The sequence below is a fragment of the Protopterus annectens genome, chromosome 3.part1 (genome assembly GCF_019279795.1).
Source record: "Protopterus annectens isolate FY-2018-M chromosome 3.part1, PAN1.0, whole genome shotgun sequence".
NCBI classification, from domain to species: Eukaryota; Metazoa; Chordata; order Ceratodontiformes; family Protopteridae; genus Protopterus; species Protopterus annectens.
The window spans coordinates 715,813,034-715,837,217 of NC_056732.1; the positions used below are offsets into that span (position 1 = coordinate 715,813,034).

At 37.9% G+C, this 24,184-nt stretch overlaps 1 protein-coding gene across 1 annotated transcript in view; it reads right to left on the bottom strand.

Annotated features, from left to right (window-relative positions):
- SCGN (secretagogin, EF-hand calcium binding protein) overlaps window positions 1–24,184 on the bottom strand; it is a 1,236,219-nt gene that overhangs the window by 286,658 nt on the left and 925,377 nt on the right. Inside the window, exons 6-9 of the mRNA XM_044067071.1 lie at window positions 21,746–21,823; window positions 15,009–15,064; window positions 2,951–2,996; window positions 2,701–2,760 (exon numbers count right to left, since the gene is read on the bottom strand). Of these exons, the coding sequence (XP_043923006.1) occupies window positions 2,701–2,760; window positions 2,951–2,996; window positions 15,009–15,064; window positions 21,746–21,823 (240 nt within the window). The remainder of the gene's footprint in view (window positions 1–2,700; window positions 2,761–2,950; window positions 2,997–15,008; window positions 15,065–21,745; window positions 21,824–24,184) is intronic.

The window sequence follows — 24,184 nt, forward strand, 5'->3', positions numbered from 1 at the left end:
ATGACAAGGAAGCAATCTGCTATTTGAGGGCCATGATGGGCAGAACAATTAACTTAAGTTTAAATAAATAATTCAAAATCACTCTCCTCTGACCCAAGTGTCACTGAAATCTCAGTATTACTCCATGGAGCAGATATTATGATTAATAAAGTCTTTCATATTGCCTAAGACATTACATCTTATGCACATTCTTCAATTCTTCCAGGTACATATGTAAAGTCGGGGCCATGGCCAAAGTATGAAAAGCTTCCAGAGCTGTTGTGTGGCGGTGGGGCACACACTTATTGATTTAACATTATATAATCTGTTTTCTTTCACTTTGCCACTGTTTTTTCTGGGTGTGCCCATCCTAATTATGAATTTGGAAGAAAACTGATTAAAGATGTGTCCGTACAGAGTTATCAGACAACTTTCAGGTTACATATTCTCATGTAGTGAAAATCCACATGATTCTTATGACACTTTCCTCTGTAAAAAGTTAGAATGATTACATCTCTCTCTTTCTCTCTCTCTCTCTCTCTCTCTCTCTCTCTCTCTTTCTTTCTCTCTCTCTTTCTTTCTCTCTCTCTCTCTCTCTCTCTGTCTCTCTCTCTCTCTGTGTCTCTCTCTCTCTTTCTCTCTCTCTGTCTCTCTCTCTCTCTCTCTTTCTCTCTCTCTCTCTCTCTCTCTCTCTCTCTCTCTCTCTCAGAGAGATGACATTTTTCTATAGTTTGGGAACTTATTATAACAGTTCCATGGTACTTTTTATAATTTTTACAATATTCACAGCTTTTATTCCAAGAAAAAAAAATGCCCATAGCCAGAAAATGTTCTATCTTTACACTGGGAAAAAAGGGGAAAAGCTGTGGCCCCGGAATGTCTTCTTCAACAAAGGTGAGATTTGATCCTTTTTATCTCCAAAGTTTCTTCTCCTTCAGTGCAATAGATGCTTGAATACAGGCCAAGAATTTTCTTAAGCAACAGTGTCTAAGCTGTGCAAAAATAAATTACAGTTCAAAATTCTGGATTAGTAAGCAAACCTTGCAACAATGCTTCATGGTAGCATCCAAGACCTAAAATCCTTATAAGTTATGGACAGACCTGCAAAAACAAGTGGTGTGCCACTAAACATACATATGATCATCTCTTTTACAATGCTGCGGAACTCTTTTGAGATTATCTCATTCCTGGACCAAATTCCCCAATGTCCTTCTAAACTTACATCTGCTTCCTACTGGAAATTATGCACCTGAAAACACTCTCATGGACTCATTTATTTTCTTGCTAAACTATGTTAATTGTTCTGAGGTGAACCAGAGCAGTTCCACTATGAGTGGATGGAAGTGAATGCATAGAGGTTTCAATCCCTGAACTGCATTCACCTAAACCATCTTGCCTAAAAATACTTTTATAAGGTTTTGTGCAGGGAGGCATGCCCCCTGCACCCCCTGAACTTCTATATACCAACTCTGAGGTTACACTTACTTGAAAAGGGGGGAATCAGTTCTGGCACAACATGCTGACAGTGATTTCCTATAGAGGAACTCTGATTGTCAGTGAGTTGAAGCTGGGGCAGTCGAAATTCGATAGTTCAGGCTTCGTCCACCAGTAGGATAACTGAATCACATCAGAACTGGAGAAGTACTTCAACAGTTCTATGGTTTTGGTTTTAAAATAATGGCAACATTTACACTTCTGCATTTTTATTGGAACAGCATCTACTCAGTTTGTGAAAAGATGTGAAATAAAAAACGAAGTTAAATATCTTGTTGGAATTCACTACTCTTTCCTCACTTAACTAGAGTGAACTCTCTCTTTTGATCACAGTGCTGTAAAAATATTTGAAATAATCTGAAACAATGAGCTGTGAAAATGAAAATGGTCATAAATCTGAAAATTACCACTATGGAAATTTCCAAATTATCCACTCTAAAATGAGAATGTGGGCTCCTGTCCTTCAATGTGTTAAAGCTGTTGTCTCACTTCTAGAGGGAACAGTAATTTAGCCACAGTTGCCAAAGTGTATATAACCACCAGTCTTATAAAGCTTATTAGTCACAGTCTTCTCTTTCATCCTTCTAGAAGAGATGGCCTATTTACCTCTACCCATCCCAGTAATAACACCATCCACTATATGTGGTTTTGTACATTTCCCTCTTCAATATTTTTTTTATATTTTACTATTTTCAACCAGATTATTATCACCTTCAACTTCATCCTCTGAACTACTGCTTGTTTACTTTGTTGTTTAATTCATTTTCGGAGAAGCAAATATTATGCCCTAAGAAGCACTTCTGTTCTTAAAACAATATACACAAAACTAGGCAGACTACAGTTTTGTTATCAGGCAATGGCAGAGAACAGATTGTTTGTGTTATACATCACTCTCTGGGAGCTTAACACAGAGGTTTAAGGTCATTGATTGCTAATGAGTTTCATCCTGTAGTAATGTGTTTGATTCATTCAGTGCTCATTTGCTGCCTGCATGACAATGAGTAAGTAACTTAAAAAAACAGTGTGTTCCTCATCACTCCTGAAAACAGGCAATCATGCCTACTAAGCTTATCTGGTTAATAAAACACTTTTCTGCATATGGGGTGTGTGATCATAAGACCTTTGTTTTTGATATAAAGTAATTGCTGTTTAGTGCTCTGTTTGGTCAATATACTAAGATTTTTTCTTTTAAAAATCACAAAAGAAAGTCAGTAGAAGAGAACTTACAACATCATAGTGAGCAAATATCGTTTCAAAGTCTCTTTTCCGTTCTTCTATGCTGCATGCCTAAAACAATAATGGCAAATGTCAATTAGTGTGCTGTACACCTATTCACACAGGATACTGCAAAACATTTAGCAACGTTTTTATTTTAAACATGAAAGAATCATGTTTTATTGATATTTACAAGTAACCACTTTCAGACATTTATTTACATTCTAAATGAAGGAATACAGAAAGAGTAAACAAAACTTACATCCATCTTGAACTGTAGAAGAAAATTTTCTTGAAGCGCCAAAATCCTTAAGGGTATAAACATTGAACAGTAATTAATGTTCTCAAGTATAGTACTTCTTCAACAAAACACCTACCCTGCATTGTAGGCAATACATATTTACTGACATATGTTTATTTGCTTGTTTGCGTGTTTATTAACTGGACAAATTGGTTGGTTTAAGAACAATTTTACAACCAAGATCTAGGGCAAGGACACAGACATGTATGACAAGTTTATAGTCAAAATAACAGCTAGAAGCAGCAACATGAATTATATTTTATAGTTACTACAAATAAAGGTTTAGAGAATCACTCAGCTGTGTAAATTATCACACCTGTTCCTGGCCAGTCATAGTAATAAACAGGGCCAAAAGGCCATGTTCACCAATCACCAAAGGCATAAGTGTTGGGAATTTAGTACAATGTTATTGTTTGTGAGAGGCTGCATGTGTGAATGTATATGTGAGTATTTCTGCCTGGGAGGTCGTAGTGTGGGGATAATTAGGGGGGGGCAGATTAGGTGTGGGTGTGTGTATGTGTGTGTCTGTGTAATGTGTGTCCATGAGTGCAGTCGAGTGGAAAGGGCTATGCGTGTATGTCTGTGCATGTGCTGAATGTGTGAATGTGTGTGTGATGAATGTGTGTGTGTGTGTGTGTGTGTGTGTGTGTGTGTGTGTGTGTGTGTGTGTGTGTGTGTGTGTGTGTATAGATAGGCTGGGGTGGTTGTCATACCACCACACACACACACACACACACACACACACACACACACACACACACATAGACTAATAAACAAAGCTTACAATAATGGGTTGAGAGAGACCACTAACCAGAAGGGTAATTCTGAAGATGCAAGACAGGGTAACCACTAGCCATCAGGGAGAACTTTTACATCTCACACCTGAATGACACTTAGGATTAGGGGAACACTTGACACCAGGGATAATGCTTTAAATGGTGCCATAAGGATACCAGGCATAACTCAATTGATTTTGTGCCTTAACAGCACTTAAACATCACAGGATTTGGCAGAGGAATACTAAGCACCATGGAGAATGCCACTGAGTCTGTGCCTTAATGCCACTCAATCACCATGAGAATTGGGGGTGGGGACCAACTAAATACCATTGATAACTCTGAAAACATGGGTCAGGAAAGGCCCCTAGCCATTGGGGATACTCTGTATAGTATGCTTTAAAAGCACTGAATTAACAAAAAGAAACATGGAGCAAGGGACCACTAAAGAAGAGGGTACCTATAAGTAGCATGTCTTAAAGACATTAAAAAAGATTCCAACTCTGTACTTTCTCACTGAGGTCATTAGCCCTCTGTACCACCCCTACATACCAGGTATGTGTTGTAAATAATTTATAAGATGAGTGAAAAACAAAAACTAAAATAAATTACAAAGGGGGGGGCTTCGAACCCTACCCCCTTGACAGATGAAACACCAGCATTAACCCATTGCACTAACTGTTAAGTTAGTACAGCAATGTTTTTTCCAGATATAATGAAAATCTGTGGCATTAATGTTTGGCATCTACTTTTCTGAAATAAAAGTTGATACTAAAATGCTCTGGATGACTAAATTTGCAGATGACTACAAGCTAGGAGCAGTCATTGAATCCCCAAATGACTTAGCAATCCTGTGGAAAGACTTGTCCCAAATAATTAACTGGTACCAAAATTATGGACTGAAACTAAATGCCAGAAAATGCATAAATGTATCCTTTGAGAAGTCATTACCCCAGGGAGGTACCACATTGAGAATATGTCCCTAAGAGTTGACCCAGCTGATGGAGATTTAGGAACTCATGTGGACAGTGACCTAACTTTTGACCAACATGTGTCCATTATTGTAAGAAAGCCCTTCTATATTGCACTGCAAATAAACAAAGGGATTGTTCTAGATCTAGGGATGTCATTGTTCCCCATTACTCGGCCCTCATTTGGACAGTCATTGAATATAATGCTCCCTTTAGTGGGTATCTGTGCAGACACATGCAACAACTGGAATGCCAGCAGAGATACCTTACTGAAAGGATACAAGGCCTAAACATGTCCCTACATGGATGACTTAAAGCCCTGTCACTATACTCGTCATACTACAGACTGCCATTAGGTAACCTCTGTCTGGCATACAAGGCACCTTCAATCCAGGGATCTCATCCTCTTATGCCAAATCAACAGAACAGTTTGGAGGGAATACAATGCAATTATTTATTTTATTCATATTAAATGCTAAGACATTAATGCATTGGAATCTGCAGACTATTATTTTCAGGAATGCGATAAAATGAGAATGACACAACAAAATAAAGCACAACACATGAAACATATAATGTCAAGAACAGTCTGTATGGAGGTTATATCAATTTAAAATGTTTGAAAATGTTGTTCTTTCTTTCCCTCTACTGCTATATTGGTTTTATAGGTGCAGGTATGTTAACAAGGCTGAAAGATATTATAGAATATACATTATATAGAATAGTCCTTACATGAAACAGTTCATTGCAGATGATTTGTTAGCTGTAGAGTGAAGGAATCTAGGTCAGCAAGACAGGGAAGAGAAGGCAAAAGGCTGTGAATATATCCTTCTATAATGCCTTTCAAGAAGTCAGTCTGGACTAGTTCGCTATTTCACAACCCCCTTCCAAATGTCCACTTGTCCCATTCAGTATGACTCCTGACCTGCCTTGCTTCCTTATCTCACCGTTACTATCCCTCTTATTCCCACAGCAGTTGTGCCCACTTCCTACAGTCCTGCAAACAGAAGTTGAAACACTTTTAGTAACTGTTTCCAAACTCACCAGCCAAAAGAACAGATAAGGCACTGTTCTCACCAAAAGCAAAGAAACCATTTTCATAAAGACTTAACCGTCAGCGGCCATCTTTCCTGCTCTCCTTCTTCTCACCATGATGGAGAGATGTTAAACCCACATATATACAAGTATCTTTGTGCCTGACTCCGAGCATGGGCTGGGAGCTGGTTATAGTATTGAAAATGTCATTTTCACACTAACAGAATGCCCATGATCTAGCCTAAATAAAGTTAAGTGGTAGTGTTTAGACTTCAGCAAGGTATTAAATACCTTATCTGGTCGGTATTGAACTGCAGAGCTAGACAAATCAGTCAGACTTCCATGCTGACCCATCTGATCAAGCCTATACTGACAAGACAAAATGTAATTTTGAAATATATTTGCAGTGGGACCGCTCCCCTGCACCTCTTCATCTGGGGACATTGCCCAACATTCCAGATCTTTTGAGATTCTGCCTTAAAGGTTGCTTTAATTTTCCCACACTTGCATCTTTCTTCCTCTTTTTTCAGCCAGATTATTTTCGCTCCCTCACTTCCTTGTTTATATTTAGTTGCTCCTTTCTCAGCGTATTTTAGTCCTTGTTTTTCATGTTGTTCTTCCCAACTTCCTCAACATTTCTTAAGACATTTCATTCAGCCTTGCTGTTTAGGTTTTCCATTCTGCCGTTTGCCATATTTTTAATTATTTTTTAATTATTTATATAACTGACATTGCTGAACTTTACGTATGCCTATTATTTCTGCATTTCAGTAACATTTATCTTGCTTCTAGAGCTTCCCTTTTCAACATCTTATTTTCATCTTCTCACTGCTGCATCTTATAGTTAGGATTATGTATATTTCAATTTGTTTGGAACATTTCTCCCTGCATCTCCAGTGATATTGTGTCTAGATCATTTGGGCAATGCAGTCAGCAGTTTAAATAAATCCATTACAAACTGTGACATTTTTATTAATTCCACACAACAAAACCATCTTTTTTTCTGACCATCTCATTTTCTGCAGGTTCTATAACACAGAAGATCACAGGAGAACATAGCTGCTCCCTTGTGCTAACACTATCAACCCCTTATCTTGTGGTTTAAATGTATGTCTTTTTAGTCTTTTATGTATCTATCAGGTCCAAACTGATGGAGAGCCTTCATCACGAGTTGCATTATGTTAAAACCCAGAAATTCTCTCTTCAGTTCTACTTTATTCTTTATCCATATCTGGCCTTGAATTTTATTTATGCATATTTTTATACCATTGCAGTTTCTCTTGCCATCTTTCTTGTACTCACAGCACATATACATGTTCTTTCTTTTGCAATCACTTTGTTGTATATTGCATTGAGATGTATTCCAAAATTATCTTCTAAACTCAGAGCAATCATCATCTAGATTCAGAGCATTCATACAGCTTTTTTTCCTTTTCCTAACTTCGAGGCATTTACTGAAGTTTCGTGGCAAGAATAGACCGTGCTCCTAAGCCAGAGGTCACCACATCCATAGGTTCTCTGGTTTTGTTACTACAGTCGTTAGGAGCAAATCTATGTTTATAGTAAAGCACTTTTAGCACTCAGTGTTTCTTGTGTCTGCTCTCTGGTTTAATTCTTCCAAATGTTTTTAATTTTTTTTTTATGCTATGGCAATACAGGACCCCATTCCTAAGTAAGGCCATGTTTTAACATTTTCATTTGTTATCTGAGTAAATGAATTGGTCTATCCCAGATCCTCTCCATCTATAATCTAAACCACAAGGGTAACTGTGGTTAAATTAACTACGTATGAACAATTTAAAGCAGTCAACTGACATGACTTTTGGCAGAAACTGGAGAAGAAATTTGCAGACATGAAGAGAACATGCAAACTCTAAGCCGATAGTGAATGAAAGCCAGAAATGAACCCTAGGACTATGAGACAGAGATTTTAACCACTGAAACACTATGTCACCTCCTGTATCACTCTCAAAAAATTTATTTTTTTTCAGTCTTTAATGTTTATCAAGTGACCTCAACATGATGTACAGTTAGCCACTAGAAATTACACCATCCATTGAGCAATTTTTGAACAGAATGTTCTAGACACAAAATTCTAAACTAAATAAAATAATGTCTACATGACCCTGTTCTAGTGTCAGTGGCTCAATGGGTAGCACACACAACTTTAGTGCAGAAGGCTGTAAGTTCTATTCTCACACCAGATAGATCAATTACTGACACTGCAGTGCAGAATAAGGAGGGATGCTGCACTCCTGAGTGTGCCGTCCTTCAGATGAGAGGTTAAACTGAGGCTACATCTGCTTGAGTTGGTGGTAACTCAGGTGGATATAAAAGATTCCACAGCACTTATTGAAAAGTTTAGGGAGTCCTTTATTTATACACAAAACAAACTCTTATTTACAACATATTTACACATTTACAAATATTTACAACTGTATAAATATATATACAAATCTATTTACACATATTCATAGTTTCCTTTACTGTCAGAGTAAATTTTCATCCCCAAAATTGCTGCAGATTCTAAAGACAACCACAAGGCATTCTATAGTTATGTCAAGAATCTACATGGCAATACTTAGATCTGCTCTGAGTTACAGCACAATGGCAATACATATACAGAACCAACTGATATTGTCAACATATTGGCTGACAGGTTCAGTGTGAACTTTAACCCTTTTCACCCCCTAAAGGGCCTATCACAATACCTGAGGAATGCCAAGTCCCTATTATCACAGCTACACAGGTAAAAAACGCACTGTCCAAAGCCAAGAATACAGCTTCCATGGGACCTGAAAATATTCCTGGCTGTGTTCTACATGAATTACAAAGTGAACTGGCACCACACTTGAGTACCCTGTTCAATCACAGCCTCAATTCAGGCTTTGTTCCTACCGAATAGCGCACTGCTACCGTCATCCGACTCCACAAAGGGGGAGCGACTACAGACCCTGGAAACTACTGCCCCATTAGCCTGATGAGTCTGATATGTAAGGCTATGGAGTTTATCATCATGAACCTTATAAATAAGGACATAGGGAATCTCCAAACTCTGGACCTCACGCAAGTGCATTATCATTCCCTTTGGGAAAAATTCGGTGCCCATGAACTACAACATAGGTGGTAGTCAACTAAACACTGAAGGTATGACAAGAGACCTGGGGACACAGATTGACAGCAACCTCTCCTTTGATAACCACATTGCCACTGTAGTCAGAAAGTCCTTCTATGTGGCACATCTCATTACAAAAGGTTTCTCATCCAGGAAGAAAGAGGTCATAATCCCTCTCTGCTCATCCCTCATTAGACCTATTATAGAATACAACACCCCATTTGGTATGTACCTCACTAGACACCTACAACAAATGGAAAGGCCACAAAAATACCTCACTAAGAGGATCTTAGACCTTAGACACATGCGCTATACGGACAGACTCAAAAACTCCAGCTATATCGCCTACTTAGAGGTGATCTCTGCTTGACCTATGTCTGACCCAGAGCTGCTAGATATGCTACACCTAAAGAAATCCCAGTCCCTCCGAAACACACACTCCAGGGACCTTAACCTCATTACCACAACAAACAGAACATGCTGGAGGGACAGGTTCCTAACCCAGAGACTTCCCATACTCTAGAAGAAACTTCACATTCACGTCAAGCAGAGCACTTCACTGGCCCTGTTTAAGAGAAATCTTGACGAGTGGGTGAGAAATAGGTAGTTCACCCCGGGGATCACTTCAGTGGCCTTGCTTGACAGGGGCACTGGGAACTAACTTTAGGCAGCATGATGCCAGGGAATCTTCTTGGGCTAGGCATATATAGGCTCCATGGCCATTAGCCTAGTACACACCTATGAACCTATTAGACCCTCACTCCTTTTTCCATAACCACCATCTAATTGTACTTAATATTTTTTGTTAAAACCCATTTACCATTAAACATAATTTCATTTATACTTCCATTCCACATAACCCATACAACATAAAATAACTTTGTATCTATTGTTTTAGCACATTCATTACTTCCATTCTTATAAAATCCATACTTAGTCACATCCATGTTTATTTTATCTATTTCCTTTATATCTTCAAAAACATTTCTTTACAGTTTCCCCATAACTTTTTTTTACTATTTTACATTTCAATAACACATGTTCTTTAGTTTCTTCTTGACAATGTAAACATATACTAGCACTTTTTTATGACATATTTCCTTTTTCTGGCACTTTATCTATTACCAGTCTCCAAAAAAAAATCTTGACATTACACTTTCTGATTACACAATTTGCTTCTTATTTGTATATCTTTAATTTTTCATCTGTTAGATTTTCTCATGGTTTAACATAGTATTTTTTATCCTTACATCTTTTTTCTGTATTATCAGTTTTTATTTTCCACAAAAATATTTTTTTCTTGGTAATCATTTATATACTCTTTTTCTCTTTTACTCTTTTTTACAATACAGCAAATTTTATCATATTTATATTTATACAAGTTTATTATGAATCTCTCGTCTTTGTCATTTATCCACTTTAACACTTTGTTAAATTTAATGAAGCAACATATACCCCTGGGTTAATTAACTCTAAACCTTACTAAACAACAGAACAATTTCACCAAAGCCAGTAAAAGAAAGAATCTCCACCACTGGTGTAAATTCACTAAGCACTTTCATTCTTTTATTTTATGTTAGAACTTTATCAGAGGAAATCATTCCCATTCAGACTTAGTATTTAAGAATTGAACCGTGTGGCCACATGATCACTGAAAGCCAATCAAAACATATGAATCATGCCCTGTTGACTTCAAAGAAACAAAGCATCTAAAATCATGTGCAAGTAAAAAAACTACACTTTTACAATGTTAATAGTGAAATGACGTATATACACCTAGTTGAAACATCATTTAAACCAATGCTTCATCTGCGACTCATCTACTTAAAGCAACAGTTAGTCACCTCAAAGCTTCTGTGCCAGTAAAAAGAACATTAATGTTGACTAAGTCATAAAGACCTGGAAATTTGTCTGCTCTTAATCTAAACTACCAGCTGGACTCACAGCATTACAGTTTGAGATTGTAATTTCCAACTAAACCATTGAACTTGACTGAGTCCAGTACAAAACAAAATGGATTTTTTTTTAAACGGACATGTAAGGGAATGTTTAGCTAGGGCATTACCAATGTCCTTTTTCTTAATGGGTAGACAATGTTAGTAGATTCTTCTTGCCAACTTCCTCACAGTTTTTCCTATATAATCACAGGAAGCCAAATAAACTCATCCCTGTGAATTACAGTTATACCTGACTCCAGCCCAAAGACGAATGTCTAGTGCCCTAACATGTACATTTGAACTGTTTATTGCAAATCAACACAGTTTCCATTTGCTGCACTTGTAAGTGCCAAAAGAATTCTGTAAACTCGATGGTCTCGTTTGCTGACCTTCCAACAAAGATTTCACATTCTGACTTCTTTTGTATGTGAAAGAAGGGCTTGCACCTAAAATCTTACATAATTCCACATTTCCCAAAATAATCTTCTAATTGTCCTGTAATATGGCCCTGATAAGGTACATGTCATTAGAAATGGGAAGAGGGAAAGCTCTACTATATTTTGTCAATATACTGTTAGTCACAGTGGAAGAATTTCCCTTATTTGAATTACATTCAGACTGATACTTTCTCAAAATCGGTCTTGCATTATTCAACCTAAGCATGTGCACCTTTGCAATGATGTTTGTCAACCAATTAAAGTCATATCCTTTTTGGACAAATAAACATCTTTAGAAAAACAATTTCCTCTTTAAAGGTGGATTCTACACTGGTGAGCCTGCTGAGCCTTATGAATTATTTTTTTACCACCCCTTTCTTTACATGATGGGGTATACGCTTTAATGTGCAAATATTGATTTACAAATGTTTCCTTTCAAAATATTTTACTCACAAACTCCTTGATGCCTTCTTCCAAGGATACTGTAATATACAAATAATAGATCGTCTTTCCATGGCCACTCAAGGTAAATTACAAAAAGGAAGTATTGGAATTCGTAATGTCAGAGTTTGTACAATTTCCCTTCAGTTTCTTTACAAACAAGAATAAGGTCATTAATGAATCTTCTATAAAAAAATTACTTTCTCAAATAAGGTGCTGGATTTCAAACACACTTGTTCCCATCAAGCCATTAACAGGTTCAGAAATACTGGGGACACTCTTGAACCCATGGCTACTGCTGAAATTTGTTGTACTGGAGCACAAAGAAGCTGTTTTCCAAAACAACTTCTAACTATTCAAATCCAGTTGATAACGCTGTTGTTGAAATCTTAAAACGTGGTGAGATAACATCTTACAAATCTGATGCCTATATCCTGCTAGATACACATGTACAAAGATACTACATCAAAAGATGCAAAAATGTGACCCCTGCCACGTATGCCCAGTTCACATACTTCTTCAGACCCATGGTAAACCCTTGAACTGTAACAGATTAGGAGGCCTAAATGAAGGCTGGAGTAACAAATATATATATATATATATATATATATATATATATATATATATATATATATATATATATATATGGGTCTACTTCATATAACTGAAATTTCATTTGACTTAATTTCAGAGAACTATATGTTATGTGCGTATTAAACTGCTAGTACAGAAGTGTGTTAAACTATATGTTATGTGCTGAGCTTCAAGAATGTAACCACAGTGTACCCTGCTGGAGAAGAGCAGACATGTATATGGACTATATGCCTATGGATATGTATGTTTTTATGGTAGAAGTTGGAACATGCAGAGTTAACTTGAAAAACTCTAAGAAAATAAGTTGAAAAGTAAAGAATTTTATGATGTGCTATAAAGTTAGTTAATACAGCAAAGAGACAGGATGTCTAGCGATAGAGGGTTTCCCTGTTGTCTGGAAACAGAAATAATTACAGGTTTCAAAGATAAAAGTATTTAACTGCTTTATGACTTCCAGTTCCAGGCAAGCTTCTGAGAGATAAGTATTTCTGACACAGAGGTGTTAACGTTAAAAGTTTCTGTTAGCCTGGGAACGGAAGGTAGAGAGGTGAAAAAGAATTATGTAATCTGAGATAATACAGCAGAAATGTTTGATAGTAATTTAAGAACTATCTCAGAAAGTGAGTCTGTGCATTTTGTATTTTGTCATTGGACCTGTAAACATCCATTCAACACTTCTCATCTGTGTATTGCTCTGTAAGTAAGACTTAGATCATAGTATCTCTCTTAGAAATAGATAGGAATACAGTAACATTAGTTTAGATGATTTCTATATTTATGTTTGACTGTCCTGCAATGTTGTTTTAAAATATTTCCTGTGATTCTGAATTCTGTTGTCACTGTGTTGAGATATTGAGTATTGTCTTGTGCTTTTATTATTTCTTATTAAATATATTTAAACCTTTTAATTGTGGGCTGGTTTGTCTAGAGATATTTAAGCTCTTAGCGTACTTGCACATGTATTTGTTGACACTGTACAGGCCACTATTAAATAGCCTTAAAAAGTTTTGGTCACACTTCCTTTTCTTTTAGAATTATAAATCAAGTTCAATTAAATGAAGGGGGGGGGCAAAATCTTTAATCTTAAATCTTTAATCTTAGCACAACTTGAATTATATTGGCAAATTAGACTGGATGCTTATATGTACCCTGGGTTAAATGATTTTTGCTCCATCTCTTGTATATTGAAGCACAAGAGCTTGGAGACATAAGCAGCATGCAATAGTGTAAAATTTATATATTTAAATATTAACGTCGGACCTTGTATTAATACCGTTATCTTGCAGCTTAATTTTCATCCTATTAATTTTCAGCTTATTGTTTACTTTTGGTTTTATATGATTTGTTTTTTAAAAATGGTTTCTTTGTTTTTTTTTCATGATATACTGTTTTATCATATGACTTTTTTAGATCAGTTGATTGTCAGTGCATCATGTGATTTGGTGGAAGACTATTTAATAGTCTAAATCATGTTTTTAAACTTTTCTGAAGAACTTTAGTTACTTAACTAAACAAAATTGCTTACTGTATTTGGCTTAAATAGTGTTGGTCGAGATTAACCCTTGCAGTTCTTTTTTTTTGGTCACACTTACCATTTGAATAATAGTAACATTACTCAGTGGAATTGGTCATCCTTTGTATGGGCCTTATAGGGGCTGATAAGTAAGGGTGGTTGTTTGCAGTTATTTCTACCTTATAGTCTGGGCAGAAAGGGGCATCACTAGGGAACCTGTGCCAGACTTCCCCAGGAGTGCATGTATGTTCGTATATAAATCAAATCTCAAAGTGTGTGTGTGTCAGCTATTTGGGCAGGGACACGAAGCACTTGTTGGACAGAGATGGTGCTGGAGGTTTTGGCTTGACCACTCAGCTCAGATCTTAACCCTATAGCTGTGCCAGTGGGGAGTCTTACTGGGGATCTGGAAAGAGAGGAAGAAATCAGCCCCATACTGACTGTGATCTCTGTGAGCTCTTAAGGGAAATTGTACTTTACTGTGTGTGCACCTGTTACCCTCCCAATGTGCACATCCCTCACTGGGCCAGTGCAGGCGTGTCTCACACACACACACACACACACACACACATACACACATATATATACATATATATATATATATATATATATATATAAATATATATATATATATGTGTGTGTGTGTGTACGTATATATACACACAGATGCTTTAAAGAGCAAATGAAAAAGGGCAATCACTTTAGAGCAAATCTAAAATGATTGAAAAGTATAGAAAAACAAACATAATCTATTTTACAGAGGGCAAGCCCCTCTGCACTCCGCACACACCCTGTTAATCTTATATACCATTTTCAACTTCACACAAAAGTGGGATAAGGTCAGGCTCCCCAACACACACACACACACACACACACACACACACACACACACACACACACACACACGCATAAAAACATATATGTGTGTGCGTATATATATATATATATTTATATATATATGTATATATATGTGTGTGTGTGTGTGTGTGTGTGTGTGTGTGTGTGTGTATAATGTAAATAGAAATTAGGAAAATAAGACTTTCTTTATCATTTCCAAGAGTGCAGTCATATTTATTTTTTCTTATGTCCACTCCACAGTCTAACACACGATCCTGTCTATTGGTGATATATAGGTCAGGAAATATCAGGATGAGCCAAAGTTGATTACTTGTCTGAGTAGTAAACTCTGAGAATCCTCACCTGGCCATATCATTAAGCTCCAGTCGTCCATCCTTATTTTTGTCAAATATTTTCATCTGAAAAAAATGCATAAAAGAATATGAAATTTAACAATGCAAATATTAAATTATTATTACTACTTTTATTACTTTTATGAAATGTATGACAGGCTTTGTGGAAAAGAACATTAAAATGTAGTGTTGTCAGTTGATATACATCATTAAGCTTAAATATTCCATCCTTAACTTTAATAAACATTTTAAACTAGAAATAATATATGCTATCAATATTAAGCAATATAGATTTGAATTACTATATAATATACATCTCACTGGCAAGACTTATCAAGTACACAAGAACAAATATTGCCAGTTAATGTTGTAATCAACAGTTATGCATATGTATAGGGTTGAGAAAGCAGCTTTCTGGTAATGTAGATCCAACCTAGAGGAAATATAGTAATATGACCAAAAAAGGGGAAAGAATTCACCTTGCTACAGCTATTCACAGCTATACCCGCAGTAGTGGTGCTGCGGTAGCATTGTCGCCTCACAGCAAGACATTGTCCCGTTCGATTCTCAGCTAGAGCGTCTTCTGTGTGGAGGCATGCGTGAATGGGCGTGCCTTCGTTGAAGGTTGTGCGTCAGGGCTGGTAACTCGGCATGTAAAAAACCACTACCAAACATTAGCGGACCGGAGTTCTGCTGTGGCGACCCGTAACTGGGATAAGCTGAAAGACACAACAACAACAACAGCTATTCACAGCTCAATGAATTAAAAGTCCAGAGAAAAATGTTTTTCTTTCTTGGACTCACCAGGACAGAATATACAAAGATATACAAAGATGTCAAAAAAAGAAGCAATATGGCCTGTTGAGTAAGGAATGTGTTATTTTGTTGAAAAAAATTGTCCAAATAAGTAGACATTAGTGTGTTTCTTAACATGTCAGGGCTACCTCCTTTTTATGGTTTACATATATTAAATTCAAGGTCATAAATGGAGCAGAACGAGAAATCAAGAAGGTAAGGGATTGGCAGTTTGGTTTCATACTCTGGGCCCTTTTCATGTTGAGTTTTACATGTTAAAAGACATATCTTATAGAAGGTTTGTCTCTTCCCAAGTATAGCCCCACAGCAACATAACATTTTTTTAAAGTTAGACCTGTACATAGCAGTATTACTTTACTGGCAGAATAAGAGAATTGGTAAGTCCCATTTAATGATACCAATAAATAAATCAGCATACTTAGAATTACACTGCTCATGTTCCATTTCTAAAGAAACTATTGCTGTAAATAAGTAATTAAATGAAAGCTCTTTATTATTAAATTAACAGAGCTGCATGCTGGGTGTGAGCTGAGGCCTAGCATTACCTGGCTGCAGCATATCTGTCAGAGGATCCTGCTCTAAAATAATTGACAAAGCAAGATTATTCAGTTTCCTGGAAGCATTAGCCAAGCTAGTAATACTAAATGAAACTCACATAACTGCCAATATATATTCAATGGCATTGCCCAATTAAACATTTCATAAGTATATTAATATCAGTCCATATTTCACAAACATCATTGCAATGACAATAAAATTATGGTAACTAAAGCCTTACATATTATCTTACTAACTAACAACAGTGCAATAGTTGTTCTGTCGCTTACATCCAAGCCAAGTGTTCTTACATGTAGACTCATTTATTACACTCACATAGGATGAATTTAAAGTATTTTATAAGAGTTGAAGTTATTCAAATACCAACATCAGACCAGTTGTTTTACATTAAGAAGGTTTGTGGTCTGTACTGTAGTGGCAGAACAGGTAGCTTACATCCTTCTAAGTTGGGAACTGCTGATTGAGGGCTCAGTGTTATTCTAAAAGTGTATTAATTCTGGTTTAAGCACTTGGGCTTCAGGCCAGTTATTTTACATTAAGAGGGTTCGTGGTCTGCACTCTTGTGGGAGGAGAGGCTGGACTCTGCCCTTCTGAGCTGGGAATTTCTAGTTAAAGGCTTATAGTGCCGATATATTTGAACTGCTTCTTACTGAAATTGGTACACCTTGTTTGCTGTAGCATAGACTAGATCCAGGCCTGCTGAATCTAGCTTTGTTTGTATGCTTGTTCTTTGTTTCCTTGTTATTTCCCTCAAACGCTAATTCCACCTAAAACACGGCTTTTCAGCGCTTCTGTGGATCCCTAGTGATATCTGCATTGCTTACTGTACTTATTTCCTTATTTCACTTGAAAGAAAGTTACTGTTTGTCGTTTTTGCATTTAAGTTACCTGTAACACATTGCATTTAAGTTACCTGGCACTTGCTCACTAAAGCAATTATATAAGTCAGCACTAAAAAATTAAAAGCACTACACCCTCACAAACTCCCCTTGAGTACCTTGTTCCCCATTGGCCCTTTTTTCAATTATAAAGGAATTCCCAATACTATTCTAGCATGTCCAAAGGTCAGTTGACAATCTCCTCTCCGGTCCAGCTGGTGAATCTGGGAATCTTGAGGCAATGTTACAACTGCCTCATGTACACAGACAACCCTCTCCTCCTCCCAACAAATTCCAACACATGTGAGAGATGCAACCATACAGCCAAACTGGAGGCTAAGCTCTCTCAACTCAGTACTGGCGTAACCAGTCAGGAGGAGAAGGAAACCACATTCACTATGATTCCAGTCTCACATAGACCTACCACGATAGCAAACCAAACACATAAACACACAAAAACATACTCGGAGGCTCTAAATAAAAATCTGCCTAAGCAGCAGAGACCTCCAAAGCAGACACCCAAGCAACCGCTACCCCAAAACAAAACACATGCAACACATAGCTCACAAAGCCAGTGTGCTGAACAGTCACAGCCCTTAAGGCTAAACAACACACCTGATACACTTGGAATAGGTGACTCTATCGTCAGGCACACTGACGTCCTGCTCACCAGGCTGAGGCTGAACAAGGAGAAGGTCACGGTGAGCTGCCTGTCGGGCGCTAGGATCCGCCACATAACACAAGCACTCAGGTCACTCCAAGGTAAGTACAAATATGACTCGGTCATTGTCCATGCTGGTGTGAATGACCTGAGACGTACCTCCCTGGACTACAGGAAAAGAGATATAGAAGAGCTGTCTGAGCATGTAGCCCAGGCCGGTATGACCCTGACCTTGAGTAGCATCTTACCCTCACCAAGAATTATGCCACAATATGAAGACAAGATGATCAATTTCAACAATTGGCTTAAGTAGTGGTGTCATTCAAAGGGGATCCAATGCCTGTCAGCCTGGGATGACATGCTCGACAAGCCACAATGCTTCACTATGGACGGCTTGCACCTGTCACCCCTGGGCTTTCGGATATTGGCAAAGGCTCTTGCTTCCCCCATAGTGCCTTTTTTAGGCAAGGCTCAAAAGACAAACCCACCTCCATAGGTATCACAAGGGATAAGAAACTAAGAGTAATGCTACGCAATGCCAGAAGTCTAAACTTCAAGATGCATGCACTCAAAACTCTCCTTAGCATGGAGAACATCGATATCTGTGCAGTAACAGAAACCTGGTTCAAGGCTCCTGAGAGCACCCCAGCACTACCAGGTTATACCTCATACCATGCTTTTTGGCCCCAAAACTTAGACCGAACCACAAAAGGAGGGGGAGTATCAATATTCATCAAAGATACCCACACCTCCAGGTTGGTGGCACAGCACGAAGCATCAGAGACTATCCATGTGCAACTAACAGTGGGTAAAACTGCCTTCCAGTTTATAGCCTGCTACAGACCACCCTCCCAAACCCAGGAACCCCACTCGGCCTTCCTGAGAACACTGGAAAATATGATGGTCTCTCCAAACACCATTATATTGGGCGACTTCACCTACCCAAACATAGACTGGGAGCATTAATTTAGCTCCAACACCCTAGCCTAAAGGTTCCTAGAATTTATAAACTCAAATGCCATGGAACAACTTGTTACCACTCCCACAAGAGGGGAAAAGATACTGGACCTGATCATCACCAACATGGGGACTCTATGCTCCAGACCATAAGTGTATCCCTCACTGGTAAGATCAGATCATAAACTAATCTCACTGGATATTCACATCCCGACCCCACCCCCTGCCCAGAAAACCACAGTGAAAAACTTCTCTAAAGCAAATTTCACACTCATCAAAACCAAGGTGGAATCCTTCAAATCCACCGAGCCTGTGGAAAATACGGCCCAGACTGCAGAATCCTTCATAAACACATTCTATGAACACCTTCAGGAATGCATGGATCATGCAATCCCAAATAAAACCAAGACCCAATCCTCCAAAGGCAGACGTCCTGTCTGGTGGACCCCAGCCATAAACAAACTATACAACAGAAGGAGGACGCTACTACATGATAGAGCAAAATCCCAAAAAGGGAAGGCATCTCTGATCAGTATTAGCAAAAAACTACGGGCACTCATAAAATCGTCTAAGGCCAGCTTTGAGAGAAAAATTGTACAGAACACTAAAGATAATCACAAGGCTTTCTTTAGTTATGTTAGGAACCTGGGTGGGAATTCCCAGATATGCTCAGAATTAGTCCAAAATGACAAAAAGTACATCGAACCCACAGACATTGCCAACATCCTAGCTGACAGGTTCAGCGCAAACTTCTCCCCCCCTCCCCACCAAAAGAGCAAATATCTATCCCAGCAGAGTGCTGCCCCCCCTGACATCTCAGATGCTCAGGTAAGAGCCGCCCTCTCCAAAGCAAAGAACACAGCATCAATGGGACCAGACAGTGTCCCAGGCTGCGTCCTACATGAACTACAAGAAGAGCTAAACCCAAACATAAAACTACTGTTCAATCTCAGCCTTACTACAGGATATGTACCCAAAGAGTGGCGTACAGCAACAGTTGTCCCTCTCCACAAAGGTGGTGCCTCAACGGATCCTGGAAACTATCGCCCCATAAGCCTGACTAGCTTGGTCTGCAAAGCTATGGAAAGGATCATCATGGACCTCATAAATAAAGATATTGGGGACCTATAGACACTGGATCCTACCCAGTTTGGCTTTGTTAAGGGCAGATCCTGCCTCTTAAACCTGGTCAATTTCTTTGAAACAGTCACCAAGGGCATTGATGAGGGGAAGGTGGTCCACACAGCCTACTTGGACCTCGCAAAAGCCTTCGATACAATACCCCACTCGGGCATTATAGATAAGCTCACCAGCTTAACTATAAACCCCTATGTCACTAGATGGGTTGCAAACTGGTTCAAGGACAGAACCCACATGGTTAGAATTGCTGGAGCCATGTCAGACTCCAAACCAGTTACAAGTGGCATCCCACAAGGCTCAGTCCTGGGACCTCTCTTGTTCGATATATATTTCTCGGAGGTACAGGCCAACACGGAAGGACTGTGGCTGACCATGTTCGCAGATGACTGCAAACTGGGCGCCATATTCGACTCTCCAGCTGACACAAGCATCCTCCAAAAGGGCCTCATAGAAACAGACAACTGATGCCAGAGCCATGGCCTCAAGCTAAACGCCAAAAAGTGTATAGTCATCCCCTTTGGCAAAAACAAAGTTCCCACAAATTACCACATAGGTGGTAGTCCATTAAGTACAGAAGAAGTAATTAGGGACCTGGGGACCCAAGTTGATAGCAATCTCTCATTTGACAACCACGTGACCAAAGTGGTTAGAAAAACATTTTAAATAGCCCACCTAATCATGAAGGGATTCACATCTAGATCAGGGGAGGTCATCGTGCCTCTTTACTCATCCCTCATCAGGCCCATAATTGAGTACAATGCCCCTTTTGGGATGTACCTTACCAGACACCTGCAGCAACTGGAAAGTCCCCCAAAAGTACCTCACCAAGAGGATCAAAGGGCTCAAACAGATGCCATATGCTGCTCGGTTAAAGAAACTCCAGCTCTACTCAGTGGCATACCGCCTGCTCAGAGGCGATCTGTGCCTGATGTATAAAGCCATGTCCAGCCCGGAATTAATGGACATGCTGCACCTCAGAAAATCCAAATCCCATCGAGCTATGCGCTCGAGAGACGTGAACCTCAGCACTGAAATAAATAGGACATGCTGGAGGGACAGATTCATAACCCAGAGGCTCCCTTCACTCTGGGATAAAATCGCAGTCCAGGTTAGGCAGAGTCCCACATTGACTCCCTTCAAGAGGAATCTTGATGAGTGGATGGGAGATCGTAGGTTTATCCCGGCTATCACTTCTGTGTCACTATTAGACAGATGCACAGTATACTAACCTCAAAAAAAGGCATAGCAAAATTAATTTAAAATGGGTGGCGAAAGACAAACACACTCTGGCTAGGCTTATAAATGCCCTAGGGCAGATAGCCTAGTATGAACCTATGAACCTATGAAGATGATTTCTATAGTCATGCAACTGACTGAAAGGCACTATGGGTTAAAGCAATGACCTGCAAACGGGCAAGTCATGTTTAATTCCTACTGTCTGATTGTGCTTAAGCAAGTCAGATAACCAAAGTTCCACAGCTTCTTCTTGAAGGGAGAGTGATCTATCATATAGTATATGCTCAACAAGAACTTAATCAATAACTAAATACATTTTTAAAGATTTTTGAGTGTGTCAGTTATCAAAATGGGTATAGATGACACAGAAAATTGATCATTTAGCGGCATGTTATTTTATCACACATATTCAACTATTTGTAGGATAAACACAAATACCTGCCTACACGATGAACACCCATATTGAATATTTAATACTGTGGTAAATTGCTATTCACCTACCATGGCATCTGTGTACTCATCAAGTTTGGAACCAGGGATCTTCTTTTTATGTTGGTAGAAAAGGTCATGTAGAAAATTCTGCAATACAATACAAGTCTGCTGTTGTGAGTGTCGTTAGTTTCAAGCTATTTTTCCATTCTATTTATTAAAAGATGATAAAACTGATAAGCACTGACTGTAAAATATTACATGGACTTCAACAAATACATTTTCCAACTTTGCACTGACAATACCTGGTTTGATTTTTATAATTGCTTAAGACATATACATAGCATTATATTAAATGAGTAGTAATGACAGACAAGACTGCACAATCCAAATAGTCATTTTTGTTAACAAAACCATCATTTTATTATTATGCAAAATACCAGCATTAAGCATTTCACTGCTGTCACTATGTTTGCAAAGCACTGACATAACAAACCAAAGTGGTTTTTAACTCACTAAGGTAGTCAAAATACATGATAACTGCAATTTGTTTTATTTACATCATCCACTGTTAAGAGGAATCTTTTATTATTATTATTATTATGCACTAATTAAAACTGAAGACTGTATGTTATGAGCTCTGAGTTGTATGGAAGCCAATGATGTCTTGTCCCTTTCCACTTCATACATTCTGAGACAGCAATGTGTGAGACACGACTCTATTTTTGAAAGCCATCATGTAAGCTTGGTCATGGTTCATTGTGCAAAATCTATTTAGCTATATTCAGGAATTATAAAATAATACTTTTCTTTCCTATAACACAGCAGATTGGTTACATAAACATTACCAAATAAACATGGTCCCTTATTATGTACATTTCATTTCTGACCTATACCATCTAGAATAATAGGGATACTGTGTAGCTACTGATTTGCAGTCAGAAATTGAGGCAGACCATATGACTTTTGTGAGTGTGTGTGTGTGCGTGTATATATATATATATATATATGGTATTTTATATCTAGCAGCCATAATATTGATGGCCAAAACATTGATTGCTGACTTTGCATTCTTCAAAATTTAACCTTGAAGCATACAAATTAAAAAAAAAAAAAATACTCATTTATTCCAACTCTGGGATCACACAATCCCAGGGGAAAAGGCATAATTCCCCAAATATAGGGGCTGTTTATCTCGCACACCTGTTGATCATCTGTTTTGTTAGCCAAAGCTTGTCAACAAAACCGATGTCACCATTTTGGATGTTCACTGTTGACAGCTCCAAAATGTATACATATTCATATACATCCTTATCTGAAATATAAAAGACAATTTAGGGCCTCTTCTGATCTGTCACACAAGAAACAACATTCCTATCTCCCATTTATAGTACAATTCCTACCTGAAGTGTTCTGAATTCCATCTGCATAGTCTCAGACAGGACATAAACACTATTTATTGTTATCACTGCTGCTCGTAAATAAATGTTCACAACCACATAACAAATCTGCAGGTCTAAAAGGACAATACTGTAACATTAATAACACTATTTCCCCTTTTTCTAACACCATAATAGAAATACACTGTTATCCCTGCCTAGTACCAATATAGATAGACAGATTGATAGACAGATAGATAGATAGATAGATAGATAGATAGATAGATAGATAGACAGATAGATAGATAGTTGGGTATAGATAGATAGATAGACAGATAGGCAGACAGACAGACAGATATATGGATAAAATAAACAATGCTCATCATATTCTGAATGTGTCTAATGTAAGGCAACAGTTCAAGGTTTATGTGTTCTTAAATCAGTATAATTCTATTTTTAATTGAATTGGTTAAACCATTCACATGCCATGTTGCAAAACTCATTTTGCAACCAGACCTGCCTCATTTGGTGGCAAACATTGCTGCAGTTTACATAACTTTCACACCTATTAGAATATATCACACTGTTCTTTATCATATATCAATACTTTGATTAAAAATCAAATGACGCACCCAAACAAATTTTCTTACTTCCATCTAGCATTATATAAAATAAACTTTGAAATATTTGTATTAATGCACTGATATTCTTATACAAGAATTGTTTCTTTAAAAAGGAGAAATAAAATCCATCTATCATTATAAACAAACTTTTACTCATGTAGTTAGCTCAAAGCAACTCAACGGATTTACTTGTGACATGTCAGAATATAACTGCCTTCCCCCAGTCAATCAAACATACTCCAGTCAAAATTCAAGTATTTACATAGCACTGACTCTCACTGCTCACATCCCTGTTATAGTACAATTAGTCTTGCACCATTAATCATTATTCATTTACATTTACCAGTTTTCTAATAAGCAATCAGATTGTGCAAGAGTTTCCTCCTCTTCTGGTATCTAATAAGTCATCAGAATACATTACAAAAAGGGTAGTGCCATCCTCTGAGTAAAGAATGTCTACAGTCCTCCTCCACAGCGTGAGGTAGCAAATATTTCAAACAAGTTCTAAA